This window comes from Phyllobates terribilis, unplaced genomic scaffold (assembly GCF_046119375.1).
Source record: "Phyllobates terribilis strain yellow unplaced genomic scaffold, ASM4611937v1 Scaffold_3__8_contigs__length_932513732, whole genome shotgun sequence".
NCBI lineage: Eukaryota > Metazoa > Chordata > Amphibia > Anura > Dendrobatidae > Phyllobates > Phyllobates terribilis.
The window spans coordinates 25,744,570-25,768,096 of NW_027362763.1; the positions used below are offsets into that span (position 1 = coordinate 25,744,570).

The 23,527-nt window shown below is 42.2% G+C and overlaps 1 protein-coding gene across 1 annotated transcript; it reads left to right on the forward strand.

The window, feature by feature from the left end:
* Positions 1-13,548: 13,548 nt before the first annotated feature.
* On the forward strand, positions 13,549-20,772 carry LOC141257897 (adhesion G-protein coupled receptor F1-like). The gene is made up of 5 exons (XM_073672901.1): positions 13,549-14,165; positions 14,351-14,389; positions 14,471-14,544; positions 15,992-16,165; positions 19,142-20,772. The coding sequence occupies exons 1-5, from the start codon at positions 13,847-13,849 to the stop codon at positions 20,555-20,557; spliced, it is 2,022 nt and encodes a 673-aa protein (XP_073529002.1). The 5' UTR covers positions 13,549-13,846; the 3' UTR covers positions 20,558-20,772.
* Positions 20,773-23,527: the final 2,755 nt, after the last annotated feature.

Here is a 23,527-nt window from a genome sequence, read left to right on the forward strand (position 1 = left end):
AATACCTGATCACAGGATCCACCAATATTGAGGGATTTGATTAATGAAAACATCTTAATGATTCCTGGACACTACAGAAAATAGTTTTGTCACTAAAGTAACGATTGCTAAGTTTTGGGTTTCAGTTAAATCCCAGAATTAGAAAACTGGAGAATGGAGATAAATTGTCTGATGCTTTATGAACAATGCTGCTTAAACAGGACACAGCATAGTTACATTTCAGCAAGTATGACAACCATTAAATATTGGAAGAAATGAGAAATCGCTCCCTTTTTTGCTACTTCTTAGTTTGGTGTAAAGTATACATCACCGATAGGATTTTTGATCCGTCATTGTGTTAGGGATTTTGCTTTTAAGGTATTTATTGTGTGGTAAACGTGAACCACCATCAGTATATGAACACGTCATCAGAATCCATCATTGGTGATTAAATACATCACAAGAACCACCATCAGTACATGAGTATGTCACCAGAATCCATCTTCAGTACATGAACACATCACCAGACCCACCATCAGTACATGACTACAGCACCAGAACAACCATTAGTACATGAATACATCACAAGAACCATTATCAGTACATGAATACAACACTAGAACTACTATCATCGGGGGCGCCCCTCGAAGAAGAGAAAGCGAAATGGCGTTGGGGTGAGGAAACCGCCCACGACACTCCTCTCCTGGTGGCCCCTCTTTGTAGGTAAATAGAGCAATGTTTAATTACGGTATATGGGATAATCTCTTTTATGGGTTTTTTCTACATATGTTTTTGCTGCATATATCTTATACATTAATGTCAGATTATAGCGTTCCTTTATCTAGTGGATTAAGGGTGGTTGGATCCTTGGTGTTGCCATTTACCTACTGGTTAGTAGCAGATTATAACTGCACATATATAGCAATTTATACTGTGTTCAGCTATACCTTAAGCTCTAGGCCTTTACCATCAGATGGTTTTTGTCTTGTAGATTGCTATGTTTTTCCTCTCCATTGTAAGGTTCCCTTCTCTGTTCTTCTGTTATTGTCTCTGTTTTTAGTTTTTAATTCATCAATAAAATTCTATGTTTATGATATTGTGTAGCTAGAGTCTTTTTTTCCTCGGTCTATGACTTTGACCGATAGGGATCTTGGAGTATTATTTATCTGGGAAGGTAGGATCCTGATGTGATTAAAACCACCAGAGGCTGATGGGTGGAGTGCTGGGTCAGAGAGCCTATGTAAACAAATATCAGAAGACTGACCATCACTACCAAACAGAAAACTGTTGTGTACAGGTGCTTACTAAGAGTAGCCATTTCCATATATAACTAACAAATAAAGTACTATAGCATGCAAACATGAAATATATGAAATTTGAATTGTATTACTGCTCTAGAAAATAGGAACAAATACTTAGCGCATAAATTGGCCAAACATGAAATATATGAAATTTGATATGGATACTCTTAATAAGAACCTGTACACACCTGTTTTTTGTTTGGAAGTGACGGTCAGTCTTTTGATATTTACGTCACCAGAATCCACCATCAGTGAATGAATACATCATAAGAACAACCATCAGTACATGAATATATCACCTGAACCACCATCAGTACATGAATACATCACTAGAACCATCATCAATACTGGAATACATCACCAGAACCACCAACAGTACATGATTACTTCACAAGAACCACCCTCAGTACATGAATATGTCACCAGAATCACCTTCAGTACAGTAATATATCACAATAACCATTATCAGTACATGAATACATGAATACATCACCAAAATCCACCATCAGTGAATGAATACTTCATAAGAACCACCTCCATTACATGAATACATCACCAGAACCATTATCAGCACATGAACACATTACCAGACCCATCATTAGTTCATGAATACAGCACCAGAACCACCATCAATACAGGAATGCATCAATGTAACCACCAACAGTACATGAATACAGAACCAGACCCACCAACAGTACATGAATACATCACAAGAACCATTATCAGCATATCAATACATCATCAGAACCACCATTAGTACATAAATACGTCACCAAAATCGACCATCAGTGAATGACTACATCATAAGAACCAACATCAGTACATGAATACATCAACAGAACCACTATCAGTACGTGAATACGTCACCAGAATCCACGATTACTGAATGAATACATCATAAGAACCATCATCAGTACATGAATACATCACTTGAACCACCATCAGTACATGAATGCATCACAAGAACCATAATCCGTACATGAACACATCACCAGACCCACCATCAGTACATAAATACAGCACCTGAATCACCATCTTTACATGAATACATCACCAGAGCCATCATCAATCATAGAATCATAGAATAAACAAAAAGAGAGGGCGCTCCATGTGAAAAATGTCACAACACATATGCAGTGGGTGAAGAAGTATTCAACTCACCTCTGGTAGTTGTGCATGCCAGGCACAACGCTGTTATTAAGCGATGAAAAAATGGCAGTCCTGGAGTGCTGCAGCATCTTCCGCCCGCTCTTGACTTACTGCGCAGGAGCCGTGATACAGTAAAAAATGACGAAGGGTGGGCAGTGGATATCCACAGGGGCCATGCTCTGAGTAAGGAACCACCCAGGTCCAGATTAAAAAAAAAAGTTGATTTATTCAACACACATGACTGGCCATACCCTCTTACTGAGTACATTAAAATCTGCCTTCCTGAAGTCCAACCTCAAAAGTATAAGTCCTTGCCGGTCCTCCTCCTAAGGTAATCCAAAATTTGATGTTATCATGATCGCTGCCTCCTTAATTCCCAGCCACCTTTACTTCCTCAACCATTTCCTCCCTATTGGTAAGAATTAGGTCCAAGGTAGCAGATCCCCTTGTTCTCTCTTCTACCTTTTGAATGATAAAGTTGTTAGTGAGAGAAGATAAGAATTTCCTGGACCCATTACTTTTGCCTGGGAGAGATTCCCAACAAATATCTGGATAGTTAAAATCTCCCATGATCACTATATCGTACTTTTTTGAGAACAAAGACATCCGATGTAAAAAGAGTTCATCCATATCTTTAGACTCTCCAGGTGGCCCATAGTAAAGACCTACAATAGTGTCTTTCTGTTCTTCTCTCCTTGTATTCTTACCCATACAGTTTCTACAGAGTTACCATTCTCTGAAGCTTGGATCTCTGTGGAGATATACACTTTGCTAACATACAATGTGACACCTCCTCCCCTCTTGTTAAGCCTGTTTCTTATAAATAAGTTGTGGCCTTCAAGGTTTGTGTTCCAATCATGTGCATCATCCCACCAAGTTTCAGTGATGCATATGACATCATATCTCTTCCTGCGTTAGCTGCTTCAATTCTCCTTGTTTGTTTCCCATGCTCTGTGCATTTGTATAGACACATTGTAGTTTGTAGTCTGTTTCTCTTGCTCCGCTTTTTTCATGCAGAATTTGTTGTCTTTGTTCTTTATTTCTACTTCTAATAGCAGGGTTCTCAAAAGAATTAATTAGCTACATACTTTCTCCTGGCCGTATATTTCCTATCCCATAATTCTCTAGTTTAAAGCTCTCCTGATGAGTGTAGCAAGGCGCCTACCAAATATGTGTTTTCATGTTTTCGTAAGATGCAACCCATCTCGAGCAAGGAGTCCATCATACAAGTAATTCACTCCATGTTCAAGAAAACCAAAACGTTTGCTGATGGCACCATATTCCATGTCCATCCACTGGGAGGATGGATGACGAGGTGACCTATGCTCCCAGTTCCTTCACTTTCCGGCCTAGGTCTTCAAAGTCTCTGCAATGTCTGCATATAGTTTCCGGGTCCTTTTTTGCTGTGTCATTTGTTCCCATGTGTATTAGTAGGTATGAGCGGTCATTTGTAGCACTGCAGAGTCTTGATACCCTATCAGATATATCTTTGATTTGGGCACCTGGAAGACAGCACACTTCTCATGAGGTGATGTCCAGTCGGCAAATTGTGGCTTCTGTTCCTCTCAGTAGGGAATCCCCCACGACCTCCACTCTCCTTTTCTTCTTCACCACAGCGCTTTTTTTTCTCCTTTCAAGAGGCTTCTGATTGCTTACTGAAGTGTTCTATGTGGGCAATGCACGATACAGGAATACATCACCACAACCACCAACAGTACATGATTACATCACAAGAACCACCATCAGTACTTGAATACATCACAAGAACCACCATCATTACATGAATACAGAACCAGAATTATTATCAATTCCTGAATACCGCACCAGAATCACAATCAGTACATTAATACTTCTGACAATGATGTTTCTTATATTTGGGGGCTGCTTAAAACACAGAAGTGGGGAAGTCTGGAAATATAGATTATAATGGGGCATCTTTTTGAAATAAAGACTGTAATTTCCATGTAGCTCCCCTTAGATGTGGATTGTAGATGACTACTAGAGGGACCCAGTTGTTTTCTTCTTTAGTTTTGTGATGTAGCAGATGATTCCTTGATATTCTGGTGGCTCTTTCAATCCAGTTTTCACTTGATCTTGGACGGTCCCTGCTTCAAAAAGGTCTTTCTGAGACTTCCAAGGTGTTTGTCTCTATCTGTAGGGTTGGAACATATCCGATTATATCTGTTGGCCGGACTATAGACAATGGACTTTTTTATGTGTTCTGGATAAAAATTGTTCCATGTACAGCATGTTGTTTAATCGAATATGTTCCAGACAGAGACAAACACCTTGGTGGCCTCAGAAAGACCTTTTTGAATCAGGGACCATCCAAAAACTATTGAAAACCAGATTGCAAGAGCTACCAGAATGTCAAGGAATCATCTGCTACATTACAAAAAGAAGAAAGCAACCGGGTCCCTCTAGTAGTCACCTACAATCCAACCTGGAGGTGTGAGGGGAGCTGCAAAGAAATTACAACTTTTACTACAAAAAGATGCCCGATTACAATCCATATTTCCAGATCCCCAACTTCTGTGTTTTAGGCAGCTCCCAAATCTAAGAAGCATCATTGTCAGAAGACCCAATCCTCTCCAACAACAACAGGAATCTTTTCCCTCAACCAAAAAAATGTAAAATATAATGGCCATTAAAAATCAATAGGAGGTGAATGTGTAGTAACAAGTGCCGGCCACTGCAAGTAGACGGCCAGCTTCATAAGTAAGTACTTCCGGCCGCCCCCAACAATAACAGCTGATCGGCGGGGGTGCCGGATGTCGGACCCCGGCCGATCAAACAATGATGACATATCCTAAGGATAGACCATCAGTGTAAAAGTAGTGGACAACCTCTTTAATTATATGCATCAAATGTCCAACTGGTGGTCTATATATAGGGGAGACAGAAGAAAAACTTAGAAGAAGTTTGAATTCTCATGGCCACACAATAAAAGAAAAGAGAATAGCTCAACATGTGGTCAGACATTTTTGTAGCCCCGATCACAGCATCATGGACATGAAATTGCTGGTATTGAAAGGAAACGTCAAATCTCAGAGAGACAGAAGAGTCGGGGATACAAACTTATGACAACTCGAGAGACACTTGGATCAGGAATGAAGGTGTCGCATGGATTTATGTCTTTTTATATCATTTAAGGAATGTGCTCCTCAGACCTTGAGGAGGGCATCACAACCCTGGACCAGACCTCAATCAGGGGACAATGAAACGTTCACCTCCTTATCTATGAACTATACCAATATTTACTGTCATGACTGTTTCTCCCCTTCCCACATTGATCGTTCTCCTTCCCGTCTCTTGTCTTATTGCTGCACTATTCTATGTCTACGTCAGATTTTGTGTTATACCGACGCCTGATGAAGAGACCAGACGAGTCTCGAAGATGATATTTATTACCACCTTTTCAGTTCGCCATTAAAAAGGTATCAACCATGGAGGACACTGAAATTGTAATATTTTTCTATCTACTGGTGAATACGGTACAAAGATAGATTTTCCTTTTGCTACAGATTAATTAATTAATTAATTTAGATCGAAACGAGGAAGATGAGTGACTGACAGCTCCTCCGAGCTCCTTTCAGAGTCACAGATGAGGTTGTCACATTGTATCCTGAAACCCAACAAACCACCTTTACTGCCCCAGGGCCAATGACTCTCGGCCGGCCATTTTCTCGCCTGATGAGGTTGATTATTTATAATATTCATTCTTTCTCGTCTTTTTCTTATAGGACAACTTCAGTTTAGTAATGAAGCATCCCTGGGATTTCCAGCAGCGGAGTCAGAGAGCTGCCGCCGGTGAGTGCAGAAAATGTTATTTATGGTCAACTTACATCCCGATTGTTCTTTTCCCGTTAGACATACTGTACATCACATAGCAGGTTATTATCACAGTGTAAGGTGGTAGCATTATTACAGTTTAATGTTTCGCGACTTTTATGGAAGCTGTTTTTATCCAAATGTTTTGCAAATTTTAGGGAAATATGCTACAAGGCACTTAACATTAGGCCGCAGTGTGGTGCGGTTGATTGTGCACTATATGACCATACACCACATGTGCAGGGCACTATACAAAATATGGTCGACCCTGTCTTCAGGAGGGGAGGGGAGCTATGGATTAGAGCGAGAGGAGCCCTGGAACATGGGTCACTCTCCTTCTTTTCTAATTGGACTGGCAGCAAAAAAATGTGCAAAGAGAACAAAAAAAAAAAGACCTTATCTCCATGCGGGGCTGAGCTCAGGACTATGTCGGCAGCCTCTGTGACGGCTTGTCCATTTTTTATACCCACGATTATTTCAATTTCGTGTCCCCAATTGAAGCAAGGAACATTACTGCAGCTGCGGACCAGGCTGTGACTCCTGTGCCGGCAGCCATATTGTTTTCTCTCAGGTAAAGACCTCCATTAAAATTTAAGAACAAATATCCAAGTCAACAGGCTGGTCCTGCAAAGCAAGTGTCAAATGTAATATTACATGATGGTCTAAAACCTGTCTGGTAATGATCATCTTCAAATATGGAGGATCTAACTTGTAAATGTTGCAATATATGGAAGAAAGATGACATCGCAATGAAGGTTCCGAAGGTCATCGGCGTTGGGTTTCAGATAAAATTTTATGTGAGAAGATCAATCAGTGGACTCCACAATCTGTGACTTTTGAGAAGTGGAGTCCACTACCTTAGAAAAGATCACTGGAGTCCGTGACTTTAGAGAAGATCATTGGAGTCCGTGACTTTAGAGAAGATCATTGGAGTCCATGATTTTAGAAAACATCTCTGGAGTCCATGACTTTAGAAAACATCTCTGGAGTCCATGACTTTAGAAAACATCTCTGGAGTCCATGACTTTAGAAAACATCTCTGGAGTCCATGACTTTAGAAAACATCTCTGGAGTCCATGACTTTAGAAAACATCTCTGGAGTCCATGACTTTAGAAAACATCTCTGGAGTCCGTGACTTTAGAAAAGATCTCTGGAGTCCGTGACTTTAGAAAAGATCTCTGGAGTCCGTGACTTTAGAAAAGATCTCTGGAGTCCGTGACTTTAGAAAAGATCTCTGGAGTCCGTGACTTTAGAAAAGATCTCTGGAGTCCGTGACTTTAGAAAAGATCTCTGGAGTCCGTGACTTTAGAAAAGATCTCTGGAGTCCGTGACTTTAGAAAAGATCTCTGGAGTCCGTGACTTTAGAAAAGATCTCTGGAGTCCGTGACTTTAGAAAAGATCTCTGGAGTCCGTGACTTTAGAAAAGATCTCTGGAGTCCGTGACTTTAGAAAAGATCTCTGGAGTCCGTGACTTTAGAGAAGATCATTTGAGTTCATGACTTTAGAGAAAATAACTGGAGTCCATAACTTGGGAGAAGATCACATTACCGGAGATCTATAAATTGTGAGATCATATCACTGGAGTCTATAGATTATGAGGTCAGTGAAGAGAAGAGGATGAAGGAGCAGCACTTCCAAATGATAAGTATGAAAAATATGTAACTAATTTTAATCCATTAAGACAAAGTGATGGAGATTTAAATAAGCTATGAATAAGAACATTTATTACTCCAGAAACGCGTCAGTTTGTTTTTAAATCTCCATCTCTTTGTTTTAATGGATTGAAATTAAAGTTACAAGTCACCCGTCTGACTGCACCTCCCGATGTCTCGAATGCAGGCGTGGTAAGCTCCTTCCCCCCTACTCCGCAATCAGATAATGAGGTCACTGGAGCCTATGACTTTTGAGATGATCAGTGGCGTCCATAACTTTGGAGAAGATCACTAGAATCCAAGACTTGTGAGTAGACCACTTCACTGGAATACATAACTTGTGAGAAGTTCACTGGAATCTATGACTTGTCAGAAGATCACATCACTGGAGTCTATAAATTGTGAGAAGATCACAGGAACCTATCACTTGTGAGATCACATCACTGGAGTCCATGACTTGAGAGAACATCACATCACTGAAGTCTATAGATTACGAGAAGATCACTGAAGGCCATGACTTGTGAAAATATCACATCACTGGAGTCTATAGATTATGAGATCACTGGAGTCCATGACTTGTGAGAAGATTACATCGGGGAAGTCCATGTGTCTGAGAAGATCACATCGATGGAATCCATTAGTCATAAAAACAACAATTCAATTAGTGAAATTTCCATAAGGGATTAGAGTGCTCTGGAAAGACTTTTTGGTGATACCAATTGCTGTTGACAGCCCCCTATGGTCTCCTTGATTTTGGAAGCAGAAAAGACTATAGTCCACCAACCTTTCCAACCACTTTTATGCTCACTGATGTCTATGATATGCCAGAATGGGTTAGAGCTTCATGTCATTTGTCTTTCCAAACAAAAATGAAGACTTATTATTATTATTTTTAATAAGAATAATAACAACCTTCAGCTTGATCTTGAGCCATGGTGAATTGGTGGATGTACGATCTGTAGTAAGATCAATCTTGTGAAAGCCTAGATAGGTCCACCCGAGTCTTCTCCTCCGTTATCTTGATTGTATGAAGCCATCGGGTTCTGGTCTTCCTCTTCGTCTTGTTCCTTCTATTCTTCTAACCATGATGTCCTTCTCCAGTGATTGCTCTCTTCGTAGGATGTGTCTACAGTAGAGAAGTTGTAGCTTGGGGATCCTTACTTCTAGTGATATGTTTGGTTTGATTTGTTCCAGAATTGATTGGTTTGTTCTTCTTGCCATCCTTGATATTGATAACATCCTTCATATGTTTTTTTTTATATTTTCAGCAAAGCCTCCAGCTTGTTACTTTCCATTTATTGCTAATGGAATCTCCTACAGCGAGTGCACTATGGTGGGTCAGACTCGGAGCTACTGGTGCTCCACCACAGAAAGCTACGACAGAGATGGGAACTGGAGCTGGTGCACCGGCCCAGGTGAGACACGCCACCTTCTTACACGTGGGTTCCAATGAGTTGTCCAAGTGTCCGATGTGCTGTGGTCACTCATGTGCGGTTAATGGTTACTTGCTGATTTCTGCCAGTGTACCACCTGATGCTTGTATGCTAATGTGGTGCGTAGAGGGAATATTGCTGGGGTTCACTTACTATTTATTGCATTTCCCATAATGCAAAACAAAGTCCATTCTCTAAACTGAGATTCGGAGGCAGATGTGAGGTCTGTAAACCAGCATTATTGTGATCTCAGTATATCCATAGGTGATGGAATGATGGCAGGAACGTCTGCGCAACTTATATCTGAGGTCTATGAATGCGCCACTCTGGGTCTTGGATTCATCGTCATCTTTGTGTCTTGCAGGAACCAGCAGCTACTTAGCCTGTGTATTTCCCTTTCTGTACAAGGGGTTGGAGCAAACACAGTGCGTCCTGGACATCAAGGGCTACACCTGGTGCGCCATCACAGCCAACTACGACCGGGACGGCAAAGCCATCTACTGCCTGGAAGTCGGTACGGTGTAACCGAGCAGGAGACGATTAGGATCAGATGCTCCATGCATGGAGAGAAGACCAGTCAAAGCTGACGACATGATTAGCGCTTATGTTGCCTTCTTTCTTCCCTTCTTTTATTCTCCAATTAATCAAAACTTCTTTAATTTCACATTTATCTTCTCTTCTTCTATCTCTGTACTCCCTTCTGTTTTCTTTCAATCAGTTCTTCTTCATTCTTTTTCCATTTTTCGTCCATTATATCTTTCTCCTTTCTTTTACAGATTTCCTTTTCACTTCCCTTTCTCCTTCTTTGTTTCCCTTATCTTTTCTTTTTTCCTTCTCATTGCTTTCTCTTTTACTATTCTTCTTATTCCTTGTCTTTCTCCGCATCCTTTCCCTCCTTTCATTCTTTTTCTCCTCTTTACTCACTCTTTAATCCTTTCTTACCTTTTCTTTACATTTATCCATTTTTAATCTTTTTTTTCTTCCCTCTCTCCTTTCTTCTTCCTATTTCATTTATTTTTCAATTTCCTTATTTCCATCCTTCCTTTCTGCCCCTATTCCCTCCCTCCCTTCCTTCCTCTATATCTTTCTTCTGATTTCTTTTGCTTCTATCCTTGCATTTTACTCTCTTATCTATCTTATTCCTCCTCCTTTCTTTCTTTTCTTTCATTCTTTCTTTTTCTTTCTTTATTTTTCTATTTCTTTCTCTTTCTCTCTCTCTCTTTCATTCTTTCTTTCTCTGCATTTTTTTCTTTTTTATTATTTCTTTCTTCTTTCATACACTCTTTCTCACATTTTCCTTCTTTCTTTCCTTTTTTCTCTTTTTCTTTCTGTTTTTTTTTTTCTTTTTATATTATTATTTTTAGTTATTATTATAGCGCCATTTATTCCATGGCGCTTTACATGTTAGAAAGGGATATACATACAAAAACAGTTACAAAAATCTTGAACAAAAACGCAACGGCAAACTGGTACAGATGGAGCGAGGACCCTGCCCGCGAGGGCTCACAATCTACGAGGGATGGGTGAGGATACAGTCGGTGAGGGTAGAGCTGGTCGTGCAGCGGTATGGTGGAGCGGTGGTTACTGCAGGTTGTAGGCTTGTCGGAAGAGGTGGGTCTTTAGGTTGCTTTCGAAGGTTTCCACGGTAGGCGAGAGTCTGATATGTTGGGGTAGAGAGTTCCAGAGTGGGGGGGGATACACGGGAGAAATCTTGTATGCGATTGTGGGAAGAGGAGATAAGAGGGGAGTAGAGAAGGAGATCTTGTGAGGATCGGAGGCTGCGTGCAGGTACGTACCAGGAGACTAAATTACTGATGTATGGAGGAGACAGGTTGTGGATGGCTTTGTATGCCATGGTTAGGGTTTTGAACTGGAGTCTCTGGGCAATGGGGAGCCAGTGAAGAGATTGACAGAGAGGAGAGGCCGGGGAATAGCGGGGGGACAGGTGGATTAGTCGGGCAGCATAGTTTAGGATAGATTGGAGGGGTGCGAGAGTGTTAGAGGGGAGGCCACAGAGCAGGAGGTTGCAGTAGTCGAGGCGGGAGATGATGAGGGCGTGCACTAGTGTTTTTGCAGATTCGTGGTTGAGGAATGTGCGGATGCGGGAGATATTTTTGAGTTGGAGTCGGCAGGAAGTGGAAAGAGCTTGGATATGTGGTTTGAAGGAGAGATTAGAGTCCAGGGTTACCCCAAGGCAGCGAGCTTGAGGGACTGGGGAGAGTGGACATTGATAGATAGGTCAGTTGGGAGGGTTGAGTGAGACGGTGGAAAGATGATGAATTCAGTTTTGTCCATGTTAAGTTTCTGTCAGAGAAGAAAGACGAAATACAGGACACACATTTTGGGATTCTGGTTAGTAAGGAGGTGATATCAGGTCCAGAGAGGTAGATCTGTGTGTCATCAGCATAGAGGTGATACTGAAAGCCATGAGACTCTATGAGCTGTCCCCGGCCAAAGGTGTAGATGGAGAAGAGCAGGGGTCCTAGAACTGAACCTTGGGGGACACCAACAGATAGAGGGTGAGATGAGGAGGTGGTGTGTGAGTGGGAGACACTAAATGTCCGGTCTGTTAGGTATGAGGAGATCCAGGATAGGGCCAAGTCTGTGATGCCGAGAGATGAGAGAGTCTGTAGTAAGAGGGAATGGTCCACTCTGTCTAAGGCAGATGACCGGTCTAGGAGGAGGAGGACAGAGTAGTGTCACTTGGATTTGGCGGTTAGTAGGTCATTTGTGACTTTAGTCAGGGCAGTTTCAGTAGAATGGTGCGGTCGGAAGTCAGATTGTAGGCGGTCAAAGAGGAGGAGGAGGTGGGAGGACAGCTCAAGGTGGAAGTGCTGTTCCAGTAGTTTTGAGGCAAAGGGGAGAAGTGATATGGGGCGATAGCTAGTCAGAGAGGATGGGTTAAGGGAGGGCTTTTTGAGGATGGGTGTGATCGAGGCATGTTTGAAGCATGAGGGGAAGACACCAGTTGTTAGTGACAGGTTGAAGAGGTGGGTTAGGGTTGGCATGAAGACTGTAGTGAGGTTTGGGATGAGGTGGGACAGGATAGGGTGAAGTTCGCAGGTGGTGAGGTGTGACTTGGAGAGTAAAGAGGAAAGTTGATCTTCCGTGATGGCGGAGAAGCTGGTTTTGGAGGAGGAGGGTTGAGTAGATATGAGGAGGGCCTGTGGGGTCTTTAGGCAAAAGCTTTGTCTCATGGTATCAATCTTCTGCTTGAAGAATGAGGCAAAGTTGTTCTCCTTCTTTCTTTCATTCTCCCTTTCTTTATTTCCCTCTGTTATTTTTTGCTCTTTATTTCCTTTTTTCTTTCCTTCTTTTTTCTTTTTTTTTCCCCTTTCTTTTTACTCTTTATTTCGTTCTCTCTTTCTTTTACTTTCTTCTTTCTGTTTTTCTTCTTTTTTTTCTTTCTTCCTTTTTGCATTTCTTTCTTTCCATCTTTCTCTCTCGTTCTTTCTCTTTTCTCTTTTTATATCATTCTTTCTCTTTCTTTCTCTTTTTTCCTTTTATTATTGTTCTTTCTTTCTCTTTCTTTCTTTCCCCTCCTGTTTTTTTGTTATTTCTTTTTTCTCTCTCTTCTTTTCTTTCTTTCCTTCTTTTTTACTTTCTTTCTTCCTTTCTCTTTTTCTCTTTCTTTCGTTCTGTCGTTCTTTCTTTCTCTTTTTCTTTCTTTGTTTTTTTCTTTTTCTCTTTCTTCCTCTCTTTCTCTCTGTATTTTTTTCTTTTTTTCTGTCTTTCTCTTTTCTTACTTTCATTCTTTTTTCTGTCTTTTATTTGTCTTTTTTCTTTTTCTTTCTTTCTTCCTTTCCTCTTCCTTCCTTTTTTTCCATTTTACCTTCTTTTTTTCCTCTATACATTTTTCCTCCTTTATTTCACTTTCCTTCTTCCACTCTCTTTCTCTGTTTTTTTTTTCTTTTTTCCCTTTCTTTATCCTTGTTTTCCCCTTCTCTCTCTTTTTTCTCTTTCTTTCCTATTCTTTCTTTTTTTACATTCTTTTTCATTCTATTTTCCTCTACACTGTATTTTTTTTTGCCTCCTTTATTTCACTTTCCTTCTTCCATTCTCTTTCACCTTTCACCTTCGTAACTCTCCCCGCTCCTTCAGGTCTTCTTTCTCCATCCTTCTTTCCTTGCTCCGTCCTCTTTCTCGCTCTTATTTTTTTTTTCCTCCCTTCTCTATTCCTTTCTTCTTCCTTTCTCCTGTAAAGTCTCGGCATCGCCTTCTGATGGTCAGAACTGGTAGTGATTTCTGGATGATATATCCGGATATTTCCCTCGTAGATTAACCCTTCGTTGTATATGCATTTACAAGCAATCCAGACTTTCTGCAGCTGCAGACGTTGGCGCTGACCATCAGCGGCAGCCGAGGAACTGCAGTAAGATATGGCCGGAGGGGAAAAGGATTTACATTTTCATTATTTCAGAAATGCAAAATACAAAATAACTAATTATCTAAAAGAGAAACGTGTAACAATATGTCTCCTCCGGGCGGTGAGTAGTACAGATGTCTGCTATCTTCCCGATCTTTCTGTTACATTCCTTTGAAGATTTCAAGTTACCCGCTGCCACCATCGTGTCTGGCACCCTTGGACCGGGCATCCTGGCAGAAACAAGTCCTGTGGTCACTGAGTCCACCTCCCTGGCAACTGCAGCTTTGAACACAACCACGGCCTCACCGGGGACCACCCTGAGCACGACCCACCAGGACGTCCCAATATCAACCAATGGCCAGACAAAGCTGCAGAGTTCTAGTGTACGGCCCATCTCATCCACCTCCCAACACTGGGGGTCCACAGATACCCGGAGCACAGGGGGATCCTCCGGTAAGAGACGTCCTCCGTCCCTTCACCATGTGTGGAGTGGTTACTGCCTTCAATAAGCTCAGTGCGGTCCTCTCCTGAAACACTCTGTGCCACTCTCTGTGGCTACATTATGGGCAGAGGACAGGTCGTCTTGTGGGTGATTTGTGGGATATTTAAAAATTTTTTTCAACTTTTTTTTAATCCAGGTATGACATTGGCGACAGCGAGTTCACCGCAGCCCATAGGTAAGTGACATGTCATATCGTCACCTCCCGAACGGCCAGATACTCTAATATTAGGTGTAACCATTGTACCCTAATATTTAGGCTCCACCGGATCCTCCTCCTACAATTCCAGCGACTTGAGCCAGCTGATGAAGTGGTTAAATCACACGACTACGGTAAGTCGTTAATCGGCTCATTTTCTGCTGTAGGGCTATGTTCACATGTTGCTTTTTTGCTGCTTTTTTTTTTTTTAATGCAAATTTTAAGCTGCGTTTTACAGTACCAGCAAAATCTATGAGATTTCTGAAATCTCAGGCACACTATTTTTTTTTTCTTTTCCTGACTGATTTGGAAAACTGCTGCGTTTTTGCAAACTGCAACATGTCACTTCTTTCAGCTTTTTTGCAGACATAGAAAGCAATGGGTAAGTGCAAAAACGCAGCAGGTATCAGGTTTTGCTGCGTTTTTAGTGAAAAAGGCAGGTACCGCAGTATGTGAAACCCATTAATTTTTGTGATTTTCCCAAGTTTAAACCATTATGTCTAGGTATTCATCGCCGATTAGGATTAGTACAGTTTAATTAAACTAGTGCTGTGTACAAAAGTAAACATTGGCTGACCAAGGTGTGAGATTGAACAATACCTGTGTCCGACCAAAGTGTGAAAGTAAACAGTGTCCTACAAAGTCAATTCTCTGTCAATGTCTTAGGTAAACTATTCCCGACCAATTCCCCTCCCCCCAAAGTTACATTTGTAATTGTGTATTTTTTCATCAACTCATATCAAATTTTTTCAGACATAAAAATCTTTTTCCACTAAATAATTTGACCAAATTGCCCTTTCTTTTTTCCAAAAATGGTTTTATGGTTTCACATATGTCTTGCATTGGTGACCGGCATCTGTGGTGGAAGCAATGCTGAACTTTAGGATCCTGAAAAACGCAGCAAAAAATGCAGCAAACCCTGCTTTTTGTAAGCATCTTCTTTACTGCCAAGAGAGCAGGTTTTGCCTGCAGAAAAAAAAAAAAATGCAACATGTGAACATAGCCTAAAACTTCTCAGTTTACAAATTTTTTGTGCAACTTTGAGCTACTCAAATAATTGCAGACTTTGGTCATATTTGTTCCAGTCCTTTACAGCTACGATAATTTTTTGAAAAGAGGTGGAAGCTTCATGCAGAAGAAGGCATGGCTTGTCCCCACCAACAAATGCAACATAATTTACGCCACTTCTTATAGTACATCACAAATATCCTCCGGTTGATCACTGACGCACATTTTTTTGCAGTGTCACAGCTGAAGTTCATTCAGAGGTGCACAACTTTTAAAGAATTTAGTCTACATTAACACTGGCATCAAAAACTTCACTCTTGGTGAATGGAGGCCATTGTGTTTATTGCAAGAAACGTGGTAAGGATGGAGGCTCCACGAAATAAATGTAGGTGGTTTCCGCTTCGACTGGTGTCAGAATATCTCTATTTTTTGCAAACATTGTAATGTTTCTGGGCCGGGGTTCCCATGGTATTCCTTGCTCAGTGATGGAGCTGTTCGAGCTTACGTTCTTATATCATCAGATGTTCTTGTGTCCACCACAATTCTGCATATTTTTGTCTCTTGGTCTTACAGAACATGTCTACAGAAATGGGACTGGGCATCATTCCCGATTTACAGAATTACGTCTCTTCCATTGGCCCTTCTGGATTTCAGAAAGATGAGAAGGAATTAATCGTGTATATTCTGGGGAACATAACAGAAAACGTTGCCCAGTCTAATCTGAGCTTTCCTGCAAGCGCCGTGATGGTGAGTGTCAAAGATCGCAGCCAGGGGATGGGGTCGCGCTGAACCACCCCGTTGTAACCTTTTTGTCATGAACAGCTCTCTGCTGCCCCCTATCATCAGGACAATTACGCAATTGGCTGATGATTAACGGAGGAGGCTGTGACTGTTTCCACTATTAGGACGATTATTGGCAAACTAGCAGTGAGTGTATTGTATATACACAACCGATTCCAATGCTTGGAATATATTCAGGGTGGGCCATTTATATGGATACACCTAAATACAATGGGAACGGTTGGTGATATCAACTGCCTGTTTGTGGCACATTAGTATATCGGAGGGGAAAACTTTTCCAGATGGGTTGTGACTATAGCGGCCATTTTGAAGTTGGCCATTTTGGATCCAACTTTATTTTTTTCAATGGGAAGAGGGTCATGTGACACATCAAACTTATTGAGAATTTCACAGGAAAAACAATGGTGTGCTTGGTTATAACGTTATTTTATTCTTTCATGAGTTATTTACAAGTTTATGACCACTTATAAAATGTGTTCCAAGTGCTGCCCATTGTGTTGGATTGTCAATGCAACCCTCTTCTCCCACTCTTGACACACTGATAGCAACACCTCAGAAGAAATGCTAGCACAGGCTTCCAGTATCCATTGTTTCAGATGCTGCACATCTCGTATCTTCCCAGCGTAGCACTCGCCGCATGTCACTGGAGAGCGGCATCAGTCGAACATCCCTTCGGCGGATATTAGCTACTTACAAATGGCACTCTTACAAAATCCAGTTGCTGCAGCATCTCAACGAGGATGACACAGATCGGCGCACTGGATTTGCAGAATGGGCAAAACAAAAATTGGAACAGGACCCTCAGTTTAAACAGAACATTATGGTCAGTGATGAGGCAAACTTTTTAGTGAATGGTGAAGTTAACAAACAAAACCACCGCTATGGGTCTGACACTAACCCACAGTGGATAGATCCCTCCAAGACTGCTGGAACACAAAAATTGATGGTATGGTGTGGTATATGGGGTACAAAGATAGTGGGGCCATTCTTCATCAATGGAAACCTCAATGCCCCCGGATATCTGAAATTGCTACATGATGATGTGTTGCCCTCTTTATGTACTGAAGATGGCACATTCCCTGAGTTTTTCCAACAAGATGGTGCACCACCACATTATGGGTGTCAGGTCCGAGCATTCCTACATGAACAGTTTCCTGGAAAGGGGATTGGTCGTCGTGGGCCAGTTGAATGGCCACCAAGGTCTCCCGATCTGACCCCCTTAGACTTTTATCTTAGGGGTCATCTGAAGGCAATTGTCTATGCTGTGAAGAAACACCGGATACTGGAAGCCTGTGCTAGCATTTCTTCTGCGGTGTTGCTATCAGTGTGTCAAGAGTGGGAGAAGAGGGTTGCATTGACAATCCAACACAATGGGCAGCACTTTGAACACATTTTATAAGTGGTCATAAACTTGTAAAAAAAAACTCATGAAAGAATAAAGTTACGTTAAAACCAAGCACACCATTGTTTTTCTTATGAAATTCTCAATAAGCTTGATGTGTCACATGACCCTCTTCCCATTGAAAAAAATAAAGTTGCATCCATAATGGCCGACTTCAAAATGGCCGCCATGGTCACCACCCATCTGGAAAAGTTTTCCCCCTCCCATATACTAATGTGCCACAAACAAGAAGTTGATATCACCAACCATTCCCATTTTATTTAGGTGTATCCATAGAAATGGCCCACCCTGTATATACCCCAGTACAGTCACTGCCAGCTCAACAATAACTCAAGAAAGATTAATTATTAGCTGCAACCACCAGTCATTTTTCGGCTGATTGGACATCCATTACCGGTAGCGTAGGGCATTCAGGGGAGGGTTTTACAGACCAAAAGGAAAATGTTATACTTAATCCAGAAAGATAGGCAGTGTTTATAAAAAAATATACAAGATGATACAAAATGGGAGCAAAACAATAGGATGTAAACAATTACATAGAATAAAAAGATAAACAAAAGGAAATAACTAAACCTGACGTCACTGCCATGACGCAGATTTATGGAGGGAAACGCTCCTAGTGAAAACGTGGATCAATCCTACACGGAGATGAATCTTCCTGATATTGAAAACAGATCATAATTGGCATTTGTCTCTTATTAGCTCCTATGTTACACCCACGCACCTCCCCTCGATGACCTCATGTGGGCCGGGTTGTGGGATGTTCTCAGCTCTCCAGGATTTTATGAAATCCGTTACATAGACCCCAAATATGACATGTATAGCATCATCTATCAGACAGTTATTCAATTGGAGGGATTCTAGTAGACCCACGGTGATGTGGGAGAGTGCATCACATTTGTCTCTTCATTATGAAGCTGAAAATCTATATCCCGAAAATATCAGATAGCTACCAACCCCAATATTCATATCTGACCATCGGACATGGCGTACTGAAAACCATCTAGCTGCAGAGTCATACAAGCCCTTTCAACTCAGGATATCTCTCCTGGGGACAAAGGAGACTTCTCCACTTTATGGACTTTGATTTTCCTCTATGACAGGGAATAATCCAATAGGAACGAATAGAATATGTGCTCAGAAGCTGCTGGGCCAAAAACGTAGACAATGTGAAATCTCAAAACGATGCGACCACCTATTGACAATGGATATGGTGCTACACCACTGAAATCTGGACAGAAGAACAAGGAGGTCTAAGGATGGAAAATGTCTCGTCAACCACCGATGGTGTGAAGAGAACTTCATGTCTAAAAAAAACAAATATAATATTGGAAAAACAATATACTATTGTGCAACAGGTCAACACGTCTATAGAAATGTATTCTTACCATGGTGAATAGCGCCCCATCAAAGATCTGCTCACCTTTTAGATGTTGCAAACAGTTGATACTTGAATTATACACAGATGTTAATAACTGTCGGCCATTATTACTCATTGATTTTTTTGGTCTCCCTACTAGGACATCCTGTACATTGCCAATGAAATCCTCAATGAAACGTCTTGGAGACAAACTTCCACCGCGCTCGGCCCAAAACTTTTAGGCTGCTTTGAAAATCTCCTAGAAAGCATGGAAATGGTGAACGCGTCTTATAATGTGTCCTACGAAAACATCGAGTTTTATTGCTTAGTGGCCCCATGCGTCAATATGAGCAATGAGAATGCCCTAAGTATTAATCCCCATATCAGTTTAGCCCTGGCCCATGAGGACAGTCAACAAACCTTTCATCCAACTTGTTTGGTCAACATTTTATTATTGTCCTGCGCGACCCTGAATATGGACTTCCCAGGTCAATACGAATCAGAAGAGCAATCTACTTACCAAGTAGACAGTAACATTGTGACTAACGTCTTGCGAATCTATGATAAAACTTTCCACAACCCGAATATCAACTTGACCTTCCAATGTTCCAATGGAAATTACTGTGACCCTACATCTATTTGTGCTTTTTGGAACTTCACCACGAGCAGTTGGTCTTCAGAGGGGTGCGCCACTGAAATTGACGATGGAGAAACCCACTGTTATTGCCATCATCTCACATCATTCTCTGTCTTGATTGCAAAATACATCCCCAATGCCTTGAAGAACAACTCGGCACTCGACTACATCACCAACGTAGGTCTTGCTATCTCCATAGTTTCCCTCACGTTGTGTATCATGTTCCAGGTGTATCTTCTAAGGTTTCCCATGAACCTTGTAGCTTATTACAGACATACCGCTATACTCAACGCTTCCATCTTCCTTCTTCTAAGCTACATCTCATTTATTGCCGCCAGTTATATCACACCTAAGCAATATCTCCGGCTTTGCGTAGGGCTAACCTTCTGCACCCATTTTTCACTCCTAGCTTTCTTTTGCTGGACCTTAGTCCAAAGTGTGTTTCTTTTTTGCCGTTTGGTGTTTGTGTTCCATCATATCACAAAAAAGGAATTCATGAGTCTTTCTATCGGTCTTGGATACGTGTGTCCCAGCATAATTGCCGTGGGAACCTTCTTGTACTATTCTCCTACCAATGATTATCGGAGGGACAATGTTTGCTGGCTGGAGACTGATTCAGGGGCTTCGATGGCTTTTAATATCCCAACCATCATTATTCTGTCTGGAAACTTCCTCGTCCTTCTCGTAGTCATTCGGAAACTTCTCAGACCGTCCATCTCAGAGGGCAGCAATGAGGATGAAGAGGTCATCAAGAAGCTGGTGAAGGCTGTAGTCTTCTGCACACCTCAGTTTGGATTGACCTGGGCTATTGGAATCCCTTTATTGTCAGATGGGAGCTCTGTGGCGTTACACTATTTGTTTGTTCTTCTCAATCCACTTCAGGTCAGTGTTTTTCCAGTTTTCTTTCTTGGGATTACATTAGACATTTGTCTGAATTGATGCAGAGAAAAACAGGAGGAATAAGAAGTGAAGAAATTAGTGAAGATTCGAAAAGACTAATGTTCCAAGATGGATATATTAGATGTCATTCTGACTGACCAAGAAAGAGCATTCTAAAATTCAGGTGCAGCACGGGAGGAGTATTACAGATATCAGGAGATTTATAGAAGACAGAGAAGGGTCTTGGGTCATTAGTAGAATGGAAGGCGTGAGAGAGATGGAGAAGTGATGAAGAAGAGGGGAAAGCTGACTTTGTGGATATTTGGTATTGTGTGGTAGTGATTGATATGGAGTCGATGACCTCCTAGTGCGAGAAACACCCGGCTGCTCCATTCTGGATGGAATGAGAAGGATCTAATTTTTTTTAAGAGAAGATGAAACAGCTAGATGAGACAAGATGAGAGCAGACCGAGGAAGGGTTTGGCAATTCCTTATTGTCATTGGTTAAAATAGCTTCAATGGGAGACAGTAATGAACCCAAGTCAGAAGACCTGAAGGTTATCAGTGGTTGTTGCATCGTCCCTTGTAAAAGACAACAGATGCTGGAAACGTAGTGATTTGATGACATTTTAGGGTTCAAGCAGAACCGGGAAGGAGGGATCCAAGTATTACAGTTGCAACATGGATCCTAAAATGCATCCCGATCTAACCAATATGACCTATGCTCCTAAGATTATTGACTAAGGGTATTTGGACTATTGTTGATGGGAATAAATGGGATAAAGAAACCATATATAATCTATTCTGTCCCAAGTTATAGCAAGCAACCTATCTATGATATGAAGCTGACCATCTACAGTCCTGGCCAAAAGGCTTGAGACTGACACAAGTTTTACTTATCACATTTTGCCTCTTCACAGTCTCTTTGCTCTTTTAGTCGGTTGTTTCTATGGTTACTGAAGCATAAAAATAAACATTCCGCACAATGTTACACTGTTATTGACAAATCCATGAACTGTCTGTTCCTCCACAATATTGCCGGCAGCGCTGCCCCTTATTCCTCCACACTTCTGCCCCTTATTCTCCACACTTCTGCCCCTTATTCTCCACACTTCTGCCCCTTATTCCTCCACACTTCTGCCCCTTATTCCTCCACACTTCTGCCCCTTATTCCTCCACACTTCTGCCCCTTATTCTCCACACTTCTGCCCCTTATTCTCCACACTTCTGCCCCTTATTCCTCCACACTTCTGCCCCTTATTCCTCCACACTTCTGCCCCCTTATTCTCCACACTTCTGCCCCTTATTCCTCCACACTTCTGCCCCTTATTCCTCCACACTTCTGCCCCTTATTCCTCCACACTTCTGCCCCTTATTCCTCCACACTTCTGCCCCTTATTCCTCCACACTTCTGCCCCTTATTCCTCCACACTTCTGCCCCTTATTCTCCACACTTCTGCCCCTTATTCCTCCACACTCCTGCCCCTTATTCTCCACACTTCTGCCCCTTATTCCTCCACACTTCTGCCCCTTATTTTCCACACTTCTGCCCCTTATTCCTCCACACTTCTGCCCCTTATTCTCCACACTTCTGCCCCTTATTCTCCACACTTCTGCCCCTTATTCCTCCACACTTCTGCCCCTTATTCCTCCACGCTTGTGCCCCTTATTCCTCCACGCTTCTGCCCCTTATTCCTCCACACTTCTGCCTCTTATTCCTCCACACTTCTGCCCCTTATTCCTCCACACTTCTGCACCTTATTCTCCACATTTCTGCCCCCTTATTCTCCACACTTCTGCCCCCTTATTCTCCACACTTCTGCCCCTTATTCCTCCACACTTCTGCCCCTTATTCCTCCACACTTCTGCCCCTTATTCCTCCACACTTCTGCCCCTTATTCTCCACACTTCTGCCCCTTATTCTCCACACTTCTGCCCCTTATTCCTCCACACTTCTGCCCCTTATTCCTCCACACTTCCGCCCCTTATTCCTCCACACTTCTGCCCCCTTATTCCTCCACTCTTCTGTCCCTTATTCCTCCACACTTCTGCCCCTTATTCTCCACACTTCTGCCCCTTATTCTCCACACTTCTGCCCCTTATTCTCCACACTTCTGCCCCTTATTCTCCACACTTCTGCCCCTTATTCTCCACACTTCTGCCCCTTATTCCTCCACACTTCTGCCCCTTATTCTCCACACTTCTGCCCCTTATTCCTCCACACTTCTGCCCCTTATTCTCCACACTTCTGCCCCTTATTCCTCCACGCTTCTGCCCCTTATTCCTCCACGCTTCTGCCCCTTATTCCTCCACGCTTCTGCCCCTTATTCCTCGACACTTCTGCCCCTTATTCCTCCACACTTCTGCCCCCTTATTCCTCCACACATCTGACCCTTATTCCTCCACACTTCTGCCCCTTATTCCTCCACACTTCTGCCCCTTATTCCTCCACACTTCTGCCCCCTTATTCCTCCACACATCTGACCCTTATTCCTCCACACTTCTGCCCCTTATTCTCCACACTTCTGCTCCTTATTCTCCACAATTCTGCCCCCTTATTCTCCACACTTCTGCCCCTTATTCCTCCACACTTCTGCCCCTTATTCTCCACACTTCTGCCCCTTATTCTCCACACTTCTGCCCCTTATTCCTCCACACATCTGACCCTTATTCCTCCACACTTCTGCCCCTTATTCCTCCATGCTTCTGCCCCTTATTCCTCCACATTATTGCCCCTTATTCCTCCACACTTCTGTCCCTTATTCTCCACATTTCTGCCCCTTATTCCTCCACACTTCTGCCCCCTTATTCTCCACACTACTGCCCCTTATTCCTCCACACTTCTGCCCCTTATTCTCCACACTTCTGCCCCTTATTCTCCACACTTCTGCCCCTTATTCCTCCACACATCTGACCCTTATTCCTCCACACTTCTGCCCCTTATTCCTCCACGCTTCTGCCCCTTATTCCTCCACACTTCTGCCCCCTTATTCCTCCACACTTCTGCCCCTTATTCTCCACACTTCTGCC